This window comes from Tachyglossus aculeatus, chromosome 3 (genome assembly GCF_015852505.1).
Source record: "Tachyglossus aculeatus isolate mTacAcu1 chromosome 3, mTacAcu1.pri, whole genome shotgun sequence".
Classification (NCBI taxonomy): domain Eukaryota; kingdom Metazoa; phylum Chordata; class Mammalia; order Monotremata; family Tachyglossidae; genus Tachyglossus; species Tachyglossus aculeatus.
Window position 1 is genome coordinate 34,134,018 of NC_052068.1, and position 20,322 is coordinate 34,154,339.

General features: G+C 46.6%; 1 protein-coding gene across 3 annotated transcripts in view; it reads left to right on the plus strand.

The window, feature by feature from the left end:
- The first annotated feature begins 2,131 nt into the window (after nucleotides 1-2,131).
- Nucleotides 2,132-20,322, plus strand: part of LOC119925646 (L-threonine ammonia-lyase-like) — a 54,282-nt gene continuing 36,091 nt past the window's right edge. The window contains exons 1-5 of one of the 3 annotated variants that reach the window (XM_038744002.1): nucleotides 2,132-2,326; nucleotides 4,670-4,696; nucleotides 13,462-13,789; nucleotides 16,288-16,404; nucleotides 17,874-18,115. In XM_038744002.1, coding sequence (XP_038599930.1) covers nucleotides 2,229-2,326; nucleotides 4,670-4,696; nucleotides 13,462-13,789; nucleotides 16,288-16,404; nucleotides 17,874-18,115 — 812 coding nt within the window. In that variant the 5' untranslated portion in view covers nucleotides 2,132-2,228. Of the gene's footprint in view, nucleotides 2,538-4,669; nucleotides 4,697-13,461; nucleotides 13,790-16,287; nucleotides 16,405-17,873; nucleotides 18,116-20,322 lie in introns of all 3 variants that reach the window. The other 2 variants (XM_038744000.1, XM_038744001.1) reach the window with 2 other exon arrangements.

Consider the following 20,322-nt stretch of genomic DNA (forward strand, 5'->3'; position numbering starts at 1 on the left):
AAATCCAAGTGAAAGTGAGAAGCAGCGTGGCTCAGGGAAAAGAGCCCGGGCTTTGGAGTCAGAGGTCATGGGTTCAAATCCCGGCTCCGCCAATTGTCAGCTGGGTGACTTTGGGCAAGTCACTTCACTTCTCTGAGCCTCAGTTCCCTCATCTGTAAAATGGGGATGAAGACTGGGAGCCCCCCCCCCCCCCCCCGCCCCGTGGGTCAACCTGATCGCCTTGTAACCTCCCCAGCACTTAGAACAGTGCTTTGCACGTAGTAAGCGCTTAATAAATGCCATCATCATCATCACCAAGTGAAAGGCAAAAGAGAGGGAGTCAAGGAAAAGAGGGCATTAGTCAGGGAAGGCCTCTCGGAGGAGATGAAGTTCTTTTAAGACTTTGAAGGTGGGGAGAGTGATGGTCTCCTGGAGATGAAGGTTGGTGGCGGGGGGAGTTCCGGGCCAGAGGCAAGATGTGGGAGAGGGATCAGTGATGAAAACTCAACTTGGGTTGGACACTTTATTCTCACGCAGAGAACCCGTGGGGTGACATTTTCCTTTGGGAAGTGCAGCTCTCTTCTTTGCCACTTTCTGCTGTGAAATTCCCCACATCTCATCTCCCTAACTCTGCTAACAAGTCACATTCATTCATTCATTCAATCGTATTTATTGAGTGCTTACGGTGTGCAGAGCACTGTACTAAGCGCTTGGGAAACACAAGTTGGCAACATATAGAGACGGTCCCTACCCAACAATGGGCTCACATTCATTCATTCATTCAATTGTATTTATTGAGCGCTTACTGTGTGCAGAGCACTGTACTAAGCGCTTGGGAAGCACAAGTTGGCAACATATAGAGACAGTCCCTACCCAACAATGGGCTCACATTCATTCATTCAGTCAGTCAGTCATTCATTTGTATTTATTGAGCGCTTACTGTTTGCAGAGCACTGTACTAAGCTCTTGGGAAGTAGAAGTTGGCAGCATATAGAGGCGGTCCCTACCCAACAGCGGGCTCACAGTCTAGAAGGGGGAGACTGACAACAAAACATGTGGACAGGTGTCAAGTCGTCAGAACAAATAGAATTAAAGCTAACTGCAGATCATTAACAAAATAAATAGAATAGTAAATACTACAAGTAAAATAGATAAGTAATTAATCTGTACAAACATATTTACAGGTGCTGGGGGGAGGGGAAGGAGTTAGGGCTGGTGGGGATGGGGAGGAGGAGAGGAAAAAGGGGGCTCAGTCTGGGATGGCCTCTTGGAGGAGGTAAGCTCTCAGTAGGCTTTGAAGGGAGGAGGAGAGCTAGCTTGGCAGATGTGTGGAGGGAGGGCATTCCAGGCCAGGGAGAGGATGTGGGCCTGGGGTCGACGGCGGGAGAGGCGAGAACGAGGTTCAGTGAGGAGGTTAGCGGCAGAGGAGCGGAGGGGACGGGCTGGGCTGGAGAAGGAGAGAAGGGAGGTGAGGTGGGGGGGAGAGGGGATGGACAGCCTTGAAGCCGAGAGTGAGGAGTTTGTGCTTGATGCGTAGGTTGACTGATAGCCACTGGAGATTTTTAAGGGGGGAAGTAACATGCCCAGTGCGTTTCTGCACAGAGATGATCTGGGCAGCAGCTTGAAGTATAGAATGAAGTGGGGAGAGACAGGAGGATGGGAGATCAGAGAGGAGGCTGATGCGGTAATCCAGTCGGGCTAGGATGAGAGACTGAACCAGCAAGATAGCAGTTTGGATGGAGAAGAAAGGGCGGATCTTGGCGATGTTGCAGAGGTGAGACCGGCAGGTTTTAGTGACAGATTGGATGTGTGGGGTGAACGAGAGAGCGGAGTCGAGGATGACACCAAGTTTGTGGGCTTGTGAGATGGGAAGGACGGTAGTGCCATCTGCAGTGATGGGAAAGTCAGGGCCAGTAGTTGCTAGGAAACAAACACCCAAAGCTTTGGGTGTCCTGTAAGGAGTCACTGATGTCACCTAATCTGGGCTGTGACTCAAATCGGCCGGGACAGGTCAGCCTCTGAAATAATCTCTTTAAATAGCATCAGCCGACCCTCAAAGTCATCACGGGTCAGTCCGCGTGTGTCTCCGTACGTGTTTCCGGAGTCAGAGCTCCACAGCTCTTGGGCTAGTCCCCCCCAAACTTGTCCCAATTCTGGGGGCTCTGCTGGTGGGACCCCCACCGAGGCAAGACCGCCTTCTCCCGGGCCGCTCGGCAATTTGGGAAGAAGATAGGAAGCCGGAAAGAGCGATGAATTTTGCCGCTCAGATCCTCTGCTCTACGGGGCTAAGGAACCGAACTCGGCAGGCCTACTCTGGAGACGAAGATTATGATCCTTTCTGGCAAAGGTTGGAGATCTGAGTTGGGTGGGAGTTAGAACTAGAGCTCTCCTCTCCCTCCCTCCCCTTGAAGGAACATGGACGGTCCCCAGGACGCGCCTAGGCCCAGATCCAGGGCGGGAAGCCCCCCTGGCAGCCGGACTTCCCCATTGCCTCCTTTTTCTGCCATGGTGGGGTTGTTGCTTCACCTCTTTGTCTATGTCGTTGTTCTGCTTTATAGGTAATAACGTCTTCTGCGTATTCTCTTTCCTTTTTTTCCTTTCTGACCATGGTTTCTTTCGGGCATATTTGGTTGTGACGTGGCTCAGTTTTCCCTCAAGGAAGGAAGATTTTACAAAACAGGTCTGAGTCTGCAGCAGGATAATAATAATGGCATTTTTTAAGCACTTGCTATGTGCAAAGCACCGTTCAAAGCGCTGGGGGGGATACAAGGTGGCAGCGTGGCTCAGTGGAAAGAGTGGGGGCTTGGGAGTCAGAGGTCATGGGTTCGAATCCTGGCTCCACCACTTGTCAGCTGTGTGACCTTGGGCAAGCCACTTAACTTCTCTGTGCCTCAGTTACCTCATCTGTAAAATGGGGATTAAGACTGTGAGCTCCAAATGGGACTACCTGATCATTCTGTAGCCCTCCCCAGCACTTAGAACAGTGCTTTGCACATAGTAAGCGCTTAACAAATACCACCATTATTATTATTATTAATACAAGGTGATCAGGTTGTCCCACATGAGGCTCACAGTCTTAATCCCCATTTTTACAGATGAGGTAACTGAGGCTCAGAAAAGTTAAGTGACTTGCCCAAGGTCACACAGCAGACATGTGGCGGAGCCAGGATTAGAACCCATGTTTATTACCCTATTTATTTATTTATTTTACTTGCACATATTTATTCTACTTATTTTATTTTGTTAATATGTTTTGTTTTGTTCTCTGTCTCCCCCTTCTAGACTGTGAGCCTGCTGTTGGGTAGGGACCGTCTCTCTATGTTGCCAACTTGGACTTCCCAAGAGCTTAGTACAGTGCTCTGCACAAAGTAAGCGCTCAATAAATACGATTGAATGAATGAATGACTCCCAAGCCCGGGCTCTTTCCACTGAGCCATATTTGTTAAGCATTTACTGTGTGCCAAGCACTAGAGTGGTTACAGGTAATCAGGTTGAACACAGTCCTGTCTCACATGGGGCCCACAGTCTTAATCCTCATTTTACAGATAAGGAAACTGAGGCCCAGAGAAGTGAAATGACTTGCCCAAGGTCACACAGCAGACATGTGGCGGAGCCGGAATTAGAACCCACGTCCTCTAACTCCCAAGGTTGGGCTCTTGCCACTAGGCTCTGCTTGATTTCTTAGCCTGTGGAATTTGGATCCTTTTTTTGATGTGGTAGCACCGAACAGAAGCATAATAAACCATCCCCGCTAAAGCCAGAGCTATATTGTTATGGAAAATGATTTTATAATCGCTTTATTTCTAGTTTCACATCATTTTCAGAGTGATGGGTGTTGGCTAATTGTATATTTTATGCTTTACTTTGTACATGCCAGATAATGAAAAATGTATCTGCCTCAGAAATGTCCTAAGCGGGCTTTACAGCCCCGACTCTCTTTCTTCTCAGGAAATTGTATTTGGATTTAAAGTATAATACAGCTCAGTGAATAGAGCAACAGCCTGGGAGTCAGAAGGACCTGGGTCCTAATTCCGGCTCCACCAATTGTCCGCTGTGTGACCTTGGGCAAGTCACTTACCTTCTCTGTGCCTCAGTTACCTTATCTGTAAATTGGGGTTTGAGACTGTGAATCCCTTGCGGGACATGAATGGTGTCCAACCTGATTAGCTTATAACTACCCAGCACTTCAAACAGTGCCTGGTATATAGTAAGCACTTAACAAATGCCATTAAAAAAATAATAATAATAATCAGGGTTTGTTAGGCCCTCAACTTCCCTCAGGCAGTATTCCTGGGGCGAAAGTTGTACTGGTTAGCAGTGGGAATCTGCCTTAAACCGTTATTCTGGCCTGGATCATATAGAGAGAGTGATGGAGTCACCCTCTCTTGGTTCCCAGTTGAAATAAACCAAGATATTTCCTATCTAGAAAAAAAATAAAGGCCAAGGAAATCGGTTTCTCAGAGATTTGTTGATTTTAGGAACCGGTGTTTTGGAAGAAGAAATTGAGATCACTGACACAAAGTTCAGTTGATTTAATGGGGAAAACCCCCCACAAAAAAACAATAACACTGTTATAGTCCATTTGCAACTAGCGTCTTTCATGGAAAAGGTTTATTGGGCTGGAGGGAATATTTTTTCCCTAAAAGCTGGAATTCATCCTAATGCGACTTTCTTAATATATTTTTTCTAGTTATGCTGAAGAACTGTTTGCTGGCAAGTATGTTTATAAACCACATCTGTGTGCAAGTATGCATATCTAACCATATGTTTGTTTAGCTAATCAAATTAAAAGTGAAGGGAATTGGAATACAACTGGTCAGTGTTGGCGTAGGTTTCCAGTGAGGCTTTAGTCCATTTTTCAAAATGATATTAATGATGTAATACTACATTCCAGGCACTGTAATAAGCCCTGGGATGCATACAAACTAATCAGTTTGAACACAGTCCATGCTTCACAGTATTAATCTCCAGTTCTCAGATGAGGGAACTAAGGCACAGAGACGTTGAGACCTGCACCAAATCACCCAGCAAACAGTGGTGGAGTCGACATTAGAATCCAGTCCTTTGCCCCTAGGCCCATGCTTTATTCATTCAATTGTATTTATTGAGCGCTTGCTGTGTGCAGAGCACTGTACTAAGCGCTTGGGAAGTACAAGTTGGCAACATACAGAGGCGGTCCCTACCCAACAGCGGGCTCACAGTCTAGACGGGGGAGACAGACAACAAAACAAAACATAATAACAAAATAAAATAAATAGAATAAATATGTACAAGTAAAATAAGTAGAATAATAAATACATACAAACATATATACAGGTGCTGTGGGGAGGGGAAGGAGGTAAGGCGGGGGGATGAGGAGGGGGAGGAGGGGGAGAGGAAGGAGGGGGCTCAGTCTGGGATAAATACGATTGAAAATATGATTGAATCATATTTATTGAGCACTTAGTGTGTGCAGAGCACTGTACTAAGTGCTCAGAAAGTACAATGCAGCAATAGAGAGACAATCCCTGCACACAACGGGCTCATAGGCTAAGGTGGGGAGACAGACATTAATACAAGTAAACAGACATCAATATAAATAAATAGAATTATAGATATATACATAAGTGCTGGGGGTGGGGAGAAGGGGGAAAAGAAAGGGGAGCAAGTCAGGGTGACGTGGAAGGAAGTGGGAGCTGAGGAAAAGTGGGGCTTAGTCTGGGAAGGTATCTTGGAGGAGGTGAGCCTTCAATAGGGCGTTGATGGGGGGGAAGTGTGATTGGCATATTTGAAGAACTTGAGGAGGAAGGGCGTTCCAGGCCAGAGATAGGACATGGGCCAGGGGTCAGCGGCAAGTCAGGCAAAATTGAGGCCCAGTGAGGAGGTTAGCAGCACCAGAGGAGTGGAGGGTGTGGGCTGGGCTGGAGAAGGAGAGAAGGGAGGTGAGGTAGGAGGGGGCAAGGTGATGGAGAGCTTTAAAGCCAATGGTGAAGAGTTTTTGTTTGATATTCATTCATTCAGTCGTATTTATTGAGCACTTACTGTGTGCAGAGCACTGTACTAAGTGCTTGGGAAGTCCAAGTTGGCAACATCTAGAGACGGTCCCTACCCAACAGTGGGCTCACAGTCTAGAAGGGGGAGACAGACAACAAAACAAAACATATTAACAAAATAAAATAAATAGAATAAATATGTACAGATAAAATAGAGTAAAAAATACGTGCAGGCATATATACATATATACAGGTGCTGTGGGGAGGGGAAGGGGGTAAGGGTGGGTGGGGAGGAGGGGGAGAAGAAGGAGGGGGCTCAGTGTGGGAAGGCCTCCTGGAGGAGGTGAGCTCTCAGTAGGGCTTTGAAGGGAGGAAGAGAGCTAGTTTGGCGGATGTGCGGAGGGAGGGCATTCCAGGCCAGGGGGAGGACGTGGGCCGGGGGTCGATGGCGGGACAGGCCAGAACGAGGCACGGTGAGGAGGTGAGCAGCAGAGGAGCGGAGGGTGCGGGCTGGGCTGGAGAAGGAGAGAAGGGAGGTGAGGTAGGAGGGGGCGAGGGGATGGACAGCCTTGAAGCCCAAGGTGAAGAGTTGAAGCTGAAGTTGATATGAAGCTGATTAGGCAATCACTGGAGATTTTTGAGGAGGGGGGTGACATGCCCTGAACGTTTCTCTAGAAAGATAATCCAGGCAGCAGCGTGAAGTATGAACTGAGGTGGGGGGAGACAAGAGGTTGGGAAGGAGCATGGCTCAATGGAAAGAGCCCAGGCTTTGGAGTCAGAGGTCATGGGTTCAAATCCTGGCTCTGCCAACTGTCAGCTGTGTGACTTTGGGCAAGTCATTTAACTTCTCTGGGCCTCAGTTCCCTCATCTGGAAAATGGGGATGAAAACTGTGAGCCCCCCGTGGGACAACCTGATCACCCTGTAACCTCCCCAGTGCTTAGAACTGTGCTTTGTACATAGTAAGCGCTTAACAAATACCGTCATTATTATCATTATTGGGAGATCAGAAAGGAGGCTGATGCGGTAATCTAGGTGGGACAGGATGAGAGATTGTACTAACATGGTAGCGGTTTAGGTGGAGAGGAAAGGGCAGATCTTGGCGATGTTGTGAAGGTGAGACCGACGGGATTTGGTGACGGATTGGATGTGGGGGGTGAAAGAGAGAGCGGAGTCGAGGATGACACCAAGGTTGCGGGCTTGTTAGACGGGAAGGATGGTAGTGCTGTCTACAGTGATGGGAAAGTCAGGGAGAGGGCAGGGTTTGGGAGGGAAGATAAGGAGCTCTGTCCTCTTTATCCACTAGGCCAGGCTGCTTATCTCTTGTCTTCTATGTGACCTTGGATGAGTCACTAAACTGCTCTCTGCCTCAGTTTTCTCATCTGTATAATGGGGATGCAAAGCCTATTTTCCTACCTACTTAAACTGTGATCCCCATGTGGGTGGGATAGGGACTGGGTCCAACCTGAGTAACTTGTAAATACCCAACGCTTTCATTCAATCACTCAGTCAGTCATTTTTATCTAGTGCTTACTGTGTGCAGAACATTCTACTAAGCGCTTGGGAAAGTACAATGCAAAAATAAACAGTGATGTAATAAGCACTTTAATTTGCTTAATTTACATAATAAGCACTTAACAGATAATAACAATAAGAAAGAGTTTGATTACTGAAATGCGATCAATCAGTGGTATTTACTGAGCACTTTCTGTCAGCAGAGCAGTGTACTAAGCGCTAGGGAGAGTGCAACAGAGTTGATAGAGATAGTGCTTGGCCTCTAGCAGCTAATAAATTAGGGGATAGAAGTAATCTCTCTCTTATACCTTCAAAAACTGCCACACATTTATAGGGAAATCATTTTGCAACTTAAATATGGCTCAATCAATCGATGATATTTATTGAGTGCTTACTGTGTGCAGAGCACTGTACTAAGCATTTGGGAGACTAAAGTACAGCAGTCGGTCTGCACGTTCCCTGCCCACAATGAGCTTACAGTCTAGAAGCCTAAGAGAAGAGCAGCGTGGCTCAGTGGAAAGAGGCAGGCTTTGGAGTCAGAGGTCATGGGTTCAAATCCTGGCTCTGCCAATTGTCAGCTGTGTGACTTTGGGCAAGTCACTTCACTTCTCTGGGCCTCAGTTCCCTCATCTGTAAAATGGGGATTGAGACTGTGGGCCCCGGGTGGGACAACCTGATCACCTTGTAACCTCGCCAGCGCTTAGAACAGTGCTTTGCACATAGTAAGCGCTTAACAAATCCCATCATTATTATTACTATTAGAAGGAAAGATGAACATTAAAATAAACTATGGATGTATACATAAATGCTGTGGGGCGAGGGTGGAGTGAATATCAAGGGCTTAAAGGGTCAGAGTCAAGTGTATAGGCAACGCAGGAGGGAAAGGGATTAGGGGAAATGAGGGCTTTGTTGGAGAAGGCCTCTTGGAGGAGGTGGCATTTTAATAAAGATTTGAAGGCGGGGAGAGTGGTGGTCTGTCAGATATGAAGGGGGAGAGAGTTCCAGGCCAGAGGGAGGACAGGGCCAAAAGACTGGTGGTGAAATAGACGGCATTGAGGTCTATATATAACATACACATACACACACTCACAAATCTGGTGCTTATCCAGTCTGTTTCTGCTTCAGAGCTCTGGAGGGTTGCAGTTTACCTTGGGCAAATGATTCTCAGCCCCTACTTGGCTTACGCTAAGCCTCTACACATCAGCAATCCATGTTCCTTAATGAAGTGGACTCATTTTCTGCAAATATTAATTCAATTTCTTAAAGACTAGATTAAGCTGGAATTAATAACCGTTTGGACGTGAATGGAGCACTTTATGACGTCTCTTCCTGTTCAGGCAATAGAATTTATTGTGCTCCTACTGTGTGCAGAGCAGAATACTAAGGTCTTGCGAGAGTATGATAGAGTTAGTAGAACTAACCTCTGCCTTCAAATTCCTGAAAGTTTAGCAAGGGAGACAGACCCTAAAATAAACTACAGATAGGAGGAAACAATAGAAAAGAAAGATACACACTTCAGTGCTAAGATGAGGCTGGGTGAACCCAAGGCTATTTAATCAATCAATTTATCAGTGGTACTTATTGAGTGCTTTCTGTGTACAGAGCACTGTACAATATAATAGAGTAGGCAGATGTAATCTCTACCCAGAAGGAGTTTATAGTCTACAGAGGGGAGGCAGACATTAAAATAAATTACAGTTAGCAAACTAATAGAGTATAAGGATATTTACTTAAATGCTGTGGGCCTTAAGTGAGTATCAAAGTGTTTAAGGGGTATAATCAACGCAGAGAGGATGGGAGGGGATGTGAGGATTTAATCAGGGAAGACCTCTTGGAGGAGAGGTGTGGCCTAGGGTGAGACTCAGAGCACATGGGTTTTAATACTGGCACTGCCACGTGTCTTCTGTGTGACCTTGGGCTGGTCACTTAACTTCTCTGTGCCTTAGTTACCTCGTCTGTAAAATGAGGATTAAATCCTACTCCCTCCTACTTAGACTGTGAACCCCATGTGGGACAGGGACTGTGTCCAACCTGATTAGCTTGTATCTACCCCAGTGCTTAGAATAGTGCTTGGCACACAGTAAGTGCTTAACAAGTACCATAATTGTTATAACTGTTATGTGATTTTAGGAGGGTTTTGAAGGAGGGAAGAGTGATGGACTGTTGGATGTGAAGGGGGAGGGAGATCCAGGCCTGAGAGAGGATGTGGACAAGGGATCAGCGGTGGGATAGATGAGATCGGGAGAGAGTAAATTGGCATTAGAAGAGAGAAGTGTGCAGATTGGGTAGGAGGAGGAGATCAGCGAGGTAAATTTGGAAGGAGCAAACGGATTGAGTGCCTTAAAGCTGATAGTCAGGAGTTTCTGGTTGTTGGGGAGGTGGGGAGAAGAGAAATGAATCAGGTAATAACACTGTTGGATTGATTGAAGACCTCCCAGAAAAGGTGTCACGAAAAAGGCACATTCCCTACCTTTAAGGAGCTTACAAGTCTACCTTACACTAGTCAGAAGGTCAGGGGTTCTAATCCCAGCTCAGCCACATGTCTGCTGCGTGACCTTGGGCCAATCACTTCACTTCTCTGGGCCTCACTTACCTCATCTGTAAAACAGGGGTTGAGACCAAGAACCCCACGTGGGTCAGGGACTGTATCCAACCTGATTTGCTTATATCCACCTCAACGCTTGGTACAGTGCTTGGCACATAGTAAGCGCTTAACAAATACTATCATTATTGTTAATAAGGACTTTCAGATGAGGAGAGCAGTGGTCTGTTGGAGGCAATCAATCAATCATATTTATTGAGTGCTTACTGTGTGCAGAGCACTGTACTAAGCGCTTGGGAAGTACAAGTTGGCAACATATACAGTCCCTACCCAACAGTGGGCTCACAGTCTAAAAGGGGGAGACAGGGAACAAAACCAAACATACTAACAAAATAAAATAAATATAATAGATATGTACAAGTAAAATAAATAAATAAATAAATAAGTAGAGTAATAAATCTGTACAAACATATATACACATATACAGGTAGGAGGCAGGAGGAAGGACACCCACAGGGCAGAAGAGAGAGGGACACAGTAAAGTAGGTTAACTTGTGAGGAATCACACATGTGAGCTGAGATGAAGAATGAGAAGAAAAAACGGATAAAGTAGAAGGGAGATTTCTGTTTGATGAAGAGAGGAATGGATAAACATCGGAGGATATGGAGATGTGAGAAGACATCAGCAGAAGGTTATTTTAGAAAGGTGACCAGGGCAGCACGGTGAAGTATAAACTGGAGAAAGGGGAGACTGGTGACAAGAACAGCAAAGAGGCTGATGCACGATGACCATTCGGACAGACATCCTCCCAACAGGATGGTGTGCTGAGTTCATTTCCAGGTAGTGGGGCTGGTGCAGAGAAAGGGAGAAGGCCTCTGACTCCCAGATGATTGGCAGTTCTAGCAGGACCATTGTCCCCGGTGGGATACTTTCAGGACCCAAGGGCATTCTTGGGACCAATGGACTCTCCCAGGTGCTTAGTACAGCATTCTGCACACAGTAGGCTCTCAAAACATCCCATTGATTGAATGGGTGATAGACACAATCAACCTCCTCAGATTGAACTGAGGGCATTTGAGATGGAATTTGTGTTGTTCTCCTGTGTAATAAGAATAATAAATAAAAATATCGAGGAGGAAGAACTGACAGCGTTTGGGGATGCACTGAATAGGGGGTGGAAAGAGAGAGCAGAGTCAAGGATAATGACAAGGTCATGGGCTGGAAAGACAGGGATGGAAAGGATTAAAGCCAAGGCTTTGAGCCAGTGTGACACTAAGACAGGCACATCAGAGAAATAGGGGGAACACCTAAGTGGGGGAGTCATAATCCCTGGAAAAAGATATTCAAACAGAACCTGAGAGAGATGAGTCTTGCCTCAGCCACTCCGACTGCATATTCATTCAATCGTATTTACTGAGCGCTTACTGTGTGCAGAGCAAAGTACTGTCCATATCCAACATATCCAAAATCAGGACCTCTGAGCATCTTGTCAGCCTTCGCTGCTGTTCAGAGCCTACTTCTGCTGAAAGAGAGGCCAAGTTGTGGCAGCAGTGGCCTGGTAGGTGGCTGGGAGGACTAAGTTAGCCAAGCCCTGTCAGGGCCAATTTCACCACAGCACTACTCCTTCAAGAGACGGGATTGAGTCAGGCAGAAGAAAGGCATGAGGAATATAATAATAATAATAATGATAATGGCATTTGTTAAGTGCTTACTATGTGCAAAGCACTGTTCTAAGCACTGGGTAGTTTACAAGCCCTTGTGGGGCTCACAGTCTTAATCCCCATTTTACAGATAAGGGAACTGAGGCCCAGAGAAGTGAAGTGACTTGCCCAAAGTCACACAGCTGACGATTGGCAAAGCCGGGATTTGAACCCATGAAAGTCACACAGCTGACAATTGGAGGAGCTGGGATTTGAACCCATGACCTCTGACTCCAAAGCTCGTGCTCTTTCCTACTGAGCCACAATATGTACATAATCCCAAGCCCAGCCTTTTCAGGCAGTTGCTATGCTTAGAGCAGTGCTTTGCACATAGTAAGCGCCTAACAAGTGCCATTATCATCATCATATGGGAGCCAATCAGGGCACTAAGCCACAGCACCCAGAGATAGCAACCAGTTTGTATGTTTGTACATATGAATAGATTACACATTATCTGCCATTAAGGCCAAAAGAGAACACCTAGCTTGAAAATGGACACTAATTCTAACTTGGGGCAGGAAGAAAGGATTCATTGCCATGAAACTCACACAGAGCGTCTGAACAAGGTGGTATCTGTGTATGTGTGTGTTTGAAGTAACATTCCTATGGCAGGCAATCCATTTTAATAAATGCTTCTACTAATGCTGGGCACCTGATCTTAGTAAATGCTTCAGACCCCTCTGTGATTAGAAACCTAACACTGTATTTACACGGTTTGGTGATAATTAGATGCTTCTCTGAAGAGTTACTGACAGATTGGGTGGGCTTTCTGGAACCAAGGCAACTAAGAAAACTATTTATTTGCCAGTCTGTGGCCTCCAGGAACAACAGTGTCACTGTTCACTGCATCAGCATGATACTGCAGTTTATACAGCTGACTTTAATAGAGAATTCTTAATCCAGAATCTAATATTTGGCAATAATTCCTGGGAGAGCGATCTCACTCCATCATGACCATCATCATCATCTTCAACAATGGTACTTATTGGGAGCTCACCGTGTGCAGAGCACTGTACTAAGTTGCTGGGAGTGTGCAATACAACAGAGTCGGTCCTTGCCCACAGTGAGCTTACAGTCTACACAAGGAGCACTCCGTTGAACAGACTCGGCTCCTGTGCATGAGGACAAGATTTCCTATTTGAAAACTTAGGGAAACTGTTTTAGAGGCTCAGGGCTATCTTAACTGTTTTAACTACCCCTGGGAAGGCACTTTTTGTAAATAGAAACTTGAACCACCCCTTCTCAAAGTGCTCCTGGGTTGGCGTGTGGCAGGTCTTCTTGGTTTCAGGCTTGCCTCAGAAACAACAGAAGGGTCATTTTCCACTGTCTTCCTGTCTACCTTAGAATAACAGACTTTCTCTAAAAAGAAATCTTGGAAAAGGGGATTATTTTCCCCACTGGCAGACCTCTTTCCCTAGTTCCTCAAAACGTCTCAGCCAATTAAATGCTGTCTTTCCGAGTTACTGATATGAAGGATGCTTTTTTAAAAGGAGGGAACTGAAGCGTGAAGGTGGAGGTGCTGGGGGTGGGTGGGTAGCTTTCTTACGGTCATAAAATATGGAGAGCAGGGAAAAGTCCCGGTTCTCCTGACTTCCTGTCCAATTATCTTACCCATAGGCTGCACGGCTGCGGCGTAGCGTAGCGTAGTGTGTGGAAAATACGAGCGGCGGCTGGGTTGTGACCTTTCGTGGAAACTACAGTCCTCTCTGGGTAACTGGATTTCTCCTCTCTTCTCTTTTCCTTCCTCCTTCAGGAGTGAAGATGAGGGGAAGAAGCCTGGAGCAGCCCAACAAGGAGAGAGTAGTAACCCAGAAGAAGGGGCACTCAGAAATTGTGGCCCTAGCCCACCAGCAATTCACCCGGAGAGGCTCGAGGCCTTTGGGGAAGAGGGGGACTCCCTGAATGGGGGTATTAGGACTCGGGAGATGAAGATCATGGGCCAGAGAGAGGAGCTCCTCAGAGGTGCCCCAGACCTGAGCAGGATGACAGAAAAACGATCCCGGCACAAGATGATCCGCTATGAGGACATAAATGCAGCACGCCTCCAGATCCAGATGAGAATCCAGAAAACCCCATGCACAGTACAGTTCTTTTGTGTGTGTGTGTGTGTGTGTGTGTGTGTGGTGTATTTCTTAAGCATTTACTATGTGCCGGGCACTGTATTAAGCTCTGGGGTAGACACAAGCTAATCAGGTTGGACACAGTCCCTATCCCACCTGGGGCTCACAGTCTATATATATATATATGCATATATGCTTGTACATATTTATTACTCCATTCATTTATTTATTTATTTTACTTGTACATATCTATTCTATTTATTTTATTTCATTAGTATGTTTGGTTTTGTTCTCTTTCTCCCCCTTTTAGACCGTGAGCCCACTGTTGGGTAGGGACTGTCTCTAGATGTTGCCAACTTGTACTTCCCAAGCGCTTAGTACAGTGCTCTGCACACAGTAAGCGCTCAATAAATACGATTGATGACGACGATGATGATGAATCCCCATTTCACAGATGAAGTAACTGAAGCCCGGAGAAGTGAAGTGACTTGCCCGAGGTCCCACAGCAGACAAGTGGCGGAGCCGGGATTAGAACCCAGGGCCTTCTGTCTCTCAGGCCAGTGTTCTATCCAGTAGGCCCCAGCGCTTAGAACAGTGCTTTGCACATAGTAAGCGCTTAACAAATACCATTATAGGCTGTGCTGCTTCTCTGCTTGCTGTGCACTTGTAACTGGGAGTGGCTAAGTGAGAGTGCCTGAGTGGGAATTAATCGGTGGTATTTATTGAGCCCTTACTGTGCGCAAAGCACTGAATTAAATGCTTGGGAGAGTACGACAGAGTTAGTAGGCATGTTTGCTGCCCACAGCAAGTTATTAATCTAAAAGAAGGAAGGGACGCAGAAGAGGAAAAGCAAGAAAAAGGCAGCTTCAGGGGAGTAATAACAAAACTTCAATTTGAAAATTCCTTTCCTCTTGGGATTATGAAAATGACAAATCAATACCCTCATGGCCCTCCTAACTTCCAGTGCTTAGAACAGTGCTTGGCACATAGGAAGCACTTAACAAATGCTATAATTATTATTATTATTATTTTCTGCATCGGGAAATAGCCCGGGGGAAAATCATAATGGAGAACATTACTCCATGATACAGTTGGCAGTGTTGCTCAGAAATGGTTTCCTGTGACTGCACCTGGTTCTGTGACCTCTGATCATTTGATATTCACCCTACCCTCAGGCCCACAGCACCTATGTAGAGCTCTATAAATTTGCATATTATAAACTATGTATTTATATTCATGTCTATCTCCCCATCTCAATGTGAGCAACGAATGTGTCCATTCATTCATTCAATCATATTTATTGAGCGCTTATTCCATGCAGGGCACTGTTCTAAGAGCTTGGGAAGTACAAATCGGCAACAAATAGAGACGGTCCCTACCCAACAACGGGCTCACAGTCTAGAAAGGGGAGACAGACAACAAAACAAAACATGTGGACAGGTGTTAATACCATCAGAATAGATGATAGAATTATAGCTATATACACATCATTAATAAAATAGAGTAATAAATATGTACAAATATACACAAGTGCTGTGGGGAGGGGAAGGAGGTAAGGTGGAGGGAGGGGGTGATAGGGAAAGGGTGATAGGGAGGGGAGGAGGAGGAGAGGAAAGGGGGGTTCGGTCTGGGAAGGCCTCCTGGAGGAGGTGAGCACTCAGTAGGGCTTTGAAGGGAGGAAGAGAGCTAGCTTGGCGGATGCATGAAGGGAGGGCATTCCAGGCCAGAGGTAAGACGTGGGCCAGGGGTCGACGGCGGGACAGGTGAGAACGAGGCACGGTGAGGAGATTAGCGGCAGAGGAGCAGAGGGTGCGGGCTGGGCTGGAGAAGGAGAGAAGGGAGGGGAGGTAGGAGGGGGCGAGGGGATGGAGAGCTTTGAAGCTGAGAGTGAGGAGTTTTTGCTTCATGCGAAGGTTGATAGGAAACCACTGGATATTTTTGAGGGGAGTGACTTGCCCAAAATGTTTCTGTACAAAGATGATCCGGGCAGCAGAGTGAAGTATAGATGGAAGCGGGGAGAGACAGGAGGATGGGAGATCAGAAAGGAGGCTGTTGCAGTAATTCAGTCGGGATAAAATGAGAGATTGAACCAGGAAGGTAGCTGTTTGGATGGAGAGGAAAGGGTGGATCTTGACGATGTTGTGGAGGTGAGACCGGCAGGTTTTGGTGATGGATTGAATGTGTGGGGTGAATGAGAGAGCAGAGTCAAGGATAACACCAAGGTTGTGGACTTGTGAGGCGGGAAGTATGGTAGTGCCGTCCACAGTGACGGGAAAGTCAGGGAGAGGACGGGGTTTGGGAAGGACGATAAGGAGCTCAGTCTACCAACTCTGTTGTACTGTACTCTCCCAATGTCTTAGTACAGTGTTCATTGCACGGTAAATGTTCAATAAATACCATTAGTTTATTGATACAAATAAGAACAAGCCTGCTAGAAGTACTGTGCATAATGTGATTGGATGGGGAGAAAGTGTTTTATTGAAACAAACAACAGACTAAATATTTTCTTACGTCTCCAGTATTCTAGACTGTCCAAGCGATATGGTATGGACATCTATCTGAAGAAGGAATTCCTCCAGTATACAGGGTCGGTGAAGGAGAGAGGGGTGCTGTGTCTTCTGACATCTCTCCATCAGGTACCACAGGGAAAGAAGCTGAATTGGTGTTTTAAAGGAGTGGCAGGCTTTCAAAGCTCTGTAGAGCCCCTTTTTAATGTTGGTATTGTCCCACACTGTTGCTGTACTTTCTCGGGACAACATAGAATGAGAAAAAATAATAATCACTTGTGACATTTCTTAAGCCCCTACTGTGCATTAAGCACTGCGGTACGATAAGATCAGATACAAGAAGGGCTCACGATCTAACAGGAAGGGAGAACAGATATTTTAATCCCCATTCTACAGATGAGGAAACTGAGACAGAGTGAGGTTAACTGACTTGTCCAAGGTCACACAGCAGGCAAGTTGTGGAGGCAGGATTAGCACTCGGGTCTCCTGACTTCCAATTCCATGTTCTGTCCACCTGCTGACTCTCCTCCTTCAGGGTAAAAGTGGTTCCCTGAGAAAGACCCGAGTCCCGGGCTTTGTGAGGAAAAGAAGGCCTCCCCAGTCAAGTTTCTTCAAGCTGCCACTGCAGCAAAACACTTAAGCTCTCTGGTATTTGTCACCATCTATAGATAGAATCATTGGTCTTTCATTCCGCTCTGTTCATGATTTTCAAAATGAATTTGAACAGCTCACTTCTGGGAGCTTCCTTTGTTTATCAGATACAACAATAAACCAGCCAGTTTGGGGGCTCTGGCTATTATTACTTCGGGGGACAATCACAAGAGCCATAAACCACTAATTCACCTAGTCATGGTGAATCTCTGACAAGAATTGAAAGCACCTTTAGCAGAACCAGAATTTTCTAATGAGAAGCAGAGTGGCTCAGTGGAAAGAACCCGGGCTTGGGAGTCGGAGGTCATGGGTTCAATCCCGGCTCCGCCACTTGTCAGCTGAGTGACCTTGGACAAGTCACCTAGCTTCTCTTTGCCTCAGTTACCTCGTCTGTAAAATGGGGATTAAAACGGCGAGCCCCACGTGGGACAACCTGATCACCTTGTATCCTGAACAGTGCTTTGCACATAGTAAGCGCTTAAGAAATGCCATCATTATTATTATTATTATTAATGAACTTTGAAACTGTGGAGATGTTTTTTAAGTCCTGTAATAAAGCTTAAAATATTTCTCAGTGGTATGTCAGGATATCGCCCCCGAGAAATAGATGGGGCAGCGTAGGGAAGGAGAAAGCGGGACAACAGTTAAGAAAGTGGCTCTAGTCTCGGCACGGCTCACTGTGTAACCCCGTGACAATCCCCTGTACCTCTCTGAGCCCTTGGTCACCCCACCTGAGAAATGGGAATGAACCATGCGGGCAATTCCCAAACCTTCCAGGAGTGCTGTGTGCAGAAACTGCTGAATTATGGTGAAATCCACTGGAATTGTGAGCTCCTCTCGAATGGCACGGGGATCCATACTCAATGGGCTGTCTAGGGAAGATCTAACTCCAAGAGCTCTGACTCTCTGGGTTTGCCGCATGGGAAGGGGCCGTGTGTGATTTGCAGGACCAGCAGAGGAAGGGCGTGATCGTGGCCACGGACAGCAACTTCGCCATGGCAGTGGCCCACCACGCCACCGAGCTCCACATCCCAGTGTTCGTCATCATGCCCACCGACACCTCGCCGGCCCGGGTGAAGATGTGCCGGGACTATGGGGCGATGGTCATCGCCTTTGGCAGGACGGTGGAGGATTCCCAGGGTCATGCCCAGACGCTGGCCCGGAAGAATGGCTATCTCTATCTGGAGGAGTAAGTGGCCAACAAGTTGGAAAGTCGGGGCAAAATGGGGGTGCCTCTGTTGAGTTCCATAGCGTGGATGAGCACAGGGTGAGGGAATTGGGGGCGAGGGGCTTACTTTACAAGAAAAGGGGTCGGGACAGGCGTCTGATCTCCCTTCTTCCAACTGAGGGGAGATTGAAGTACACGACCAGACAGGCTCTGTGGCCTTTATCTAATAATAATAATAATAATGATGGCATTTATTAAGCGCTTACTATGTGCAAAGCACTGTTCTAAGCGCTGGGGAGGTTACAAGGTGATCGGGTTGTCCCACAGGGGGCTCCCAGTCTTCATCCCCGTTTTGCAGATGAGGGAACTGAGGCCCAGAGAAGTGAAGTGACTTGCCCAAAGTCACACAGCTGGCAATTGGCGGAGCTGGGATTTGAGCCCACTGTTGGGTAAGGACCGTCTCTATATGTTGTCAACTTGTACTTCCCAAGCGCTTAGTACAGTGCTCTGCACACAGTAAGCGCTCAATAAATATGATTGATTGATTGATTGATTGATTTGAACCCATGAGCTCTGACTCCAAAGCCCGGGCTCTTTTCCACTGAGCCACGCTGCTTATCTGGTTGAGTCTGGTCACCCGGGAACAATGACGTTTCCATGGACTAGTTCACCCAGCCCTTCTAGACTGTGCTCCCACTGTTGGGTAGGGGCCGTCTCTATATGTTGCCAACCTGTACTTCCCAAGCGCTTAGTACAGTGCTCTGCACACAGTAAGTGCTCAATAAATACGATTGATTGATTGATTCACCCAGCGTGGCTCAGTGGAAAGAGCCCGGGCTTTGGAGTCAGAGGTCATGGGTTCAAATCCCAGCTCCGCCACTTGTCAGCTGTGTGACCCTGGGCAAGTCACTTCACTTCTCCGGGCCTCAGTTACCTCATCTGTAAATTGGGGATTAGATTTTGAGCCCCACGTGGGACAACCTGATCATCTTGTATCCTCCCCAGTGCTTAGAACAGTGCTTTGCACATAGTAAGTGCTTAATAAAGCACTGGGAGGCCTTCCCAAACTGAGCCCCCTCCTTCCTCTCCCCCTCCTCCCCCTCCCCACCCCCCCCGCCTTACCTCCTTCGCCTCCCCACAGCACCTGTGTATTGTACGTATTTATTACTCTATTTATTTATTTATTTTATTTGTACATATTTATTCTATTTATTTTATTTTGTTAATATGTTTTGTTTTGTTGTCTGTCTCCCTCTTCTAGACTGTGAGCCCGCTGTTGGGTAGGGACCATCTCTGTATGTTGCCAACTTGTACTTCCCAAGCGCTTAGTACAGTGCTCTGCAAACAGTAAGCGCTCAATAAATATGATTGAATGAATGAATGTATGAATTCCATTATTATTAATACCTCCAGTTGATCCATCAGTGGTATTTATTGAGCGCTTATTGTATGCAGAGCACTGTACTAAGCGCTTGGGAGAGTAAAACGCAATAGAGTTGGTAGGCACATTGCCTGCCCACAGTGGGCTTACATTTAAGACCGGATTTCCGGTAGGTTTAATTGTGCCTTTCTCGGGGTGGGAAGGGGGTACGTTGGTCCCTGAAATGAGAAATGGCTGTGTGGTCATGCTGACTGGTTTTCTCAGGAAGGAGGTGAAACAAGTCAGCTAACTGTCCTTGGGTTTTCCCAGTTTTCCCTCCTCTCACTGGGAATGGGTGAATCGAGTGCTTACTCCGTGCAGAGCACTGTACTAAGCGCTTGGTGGGATGGTGGAAATTTTATTTGTTAATATGTGTTGTTTTGTTCTCTGTCTCCCCCTTCTAGACTGTGAACCCACTGTTGGGTAGGGACCGTCTCTATATGTTGCCAACTTGTGCTTCTCAAGCGCTTAGTCCAGTGCTCTGCACACAGTAAGCACTCAATAAATACGATTGAATGAATGAATGAATCAGATGGGGGCCATCGGGGGCTTAGCAGCTGCTGATCAAGAGAAAAGAGGTGTCTGATGATGAGTGATTTCAGAGAAGCAGTTTAGGAAATTTCCCAGCTGTGGCTTTAGACAGCTGTACATATTTATTCTATTTATTTTATTTTGTTAATATGTTTTGTCTTGTTGTCTGTCTCCCCCTTCTAGACTGTGAGCCCACTGTTGAGTAGGGACCGTCTCTAGACGTTGCTAACTTGTACTTCCCAAGCGCTTAGTACAGTGCTCTGCACACAGTAAGTGC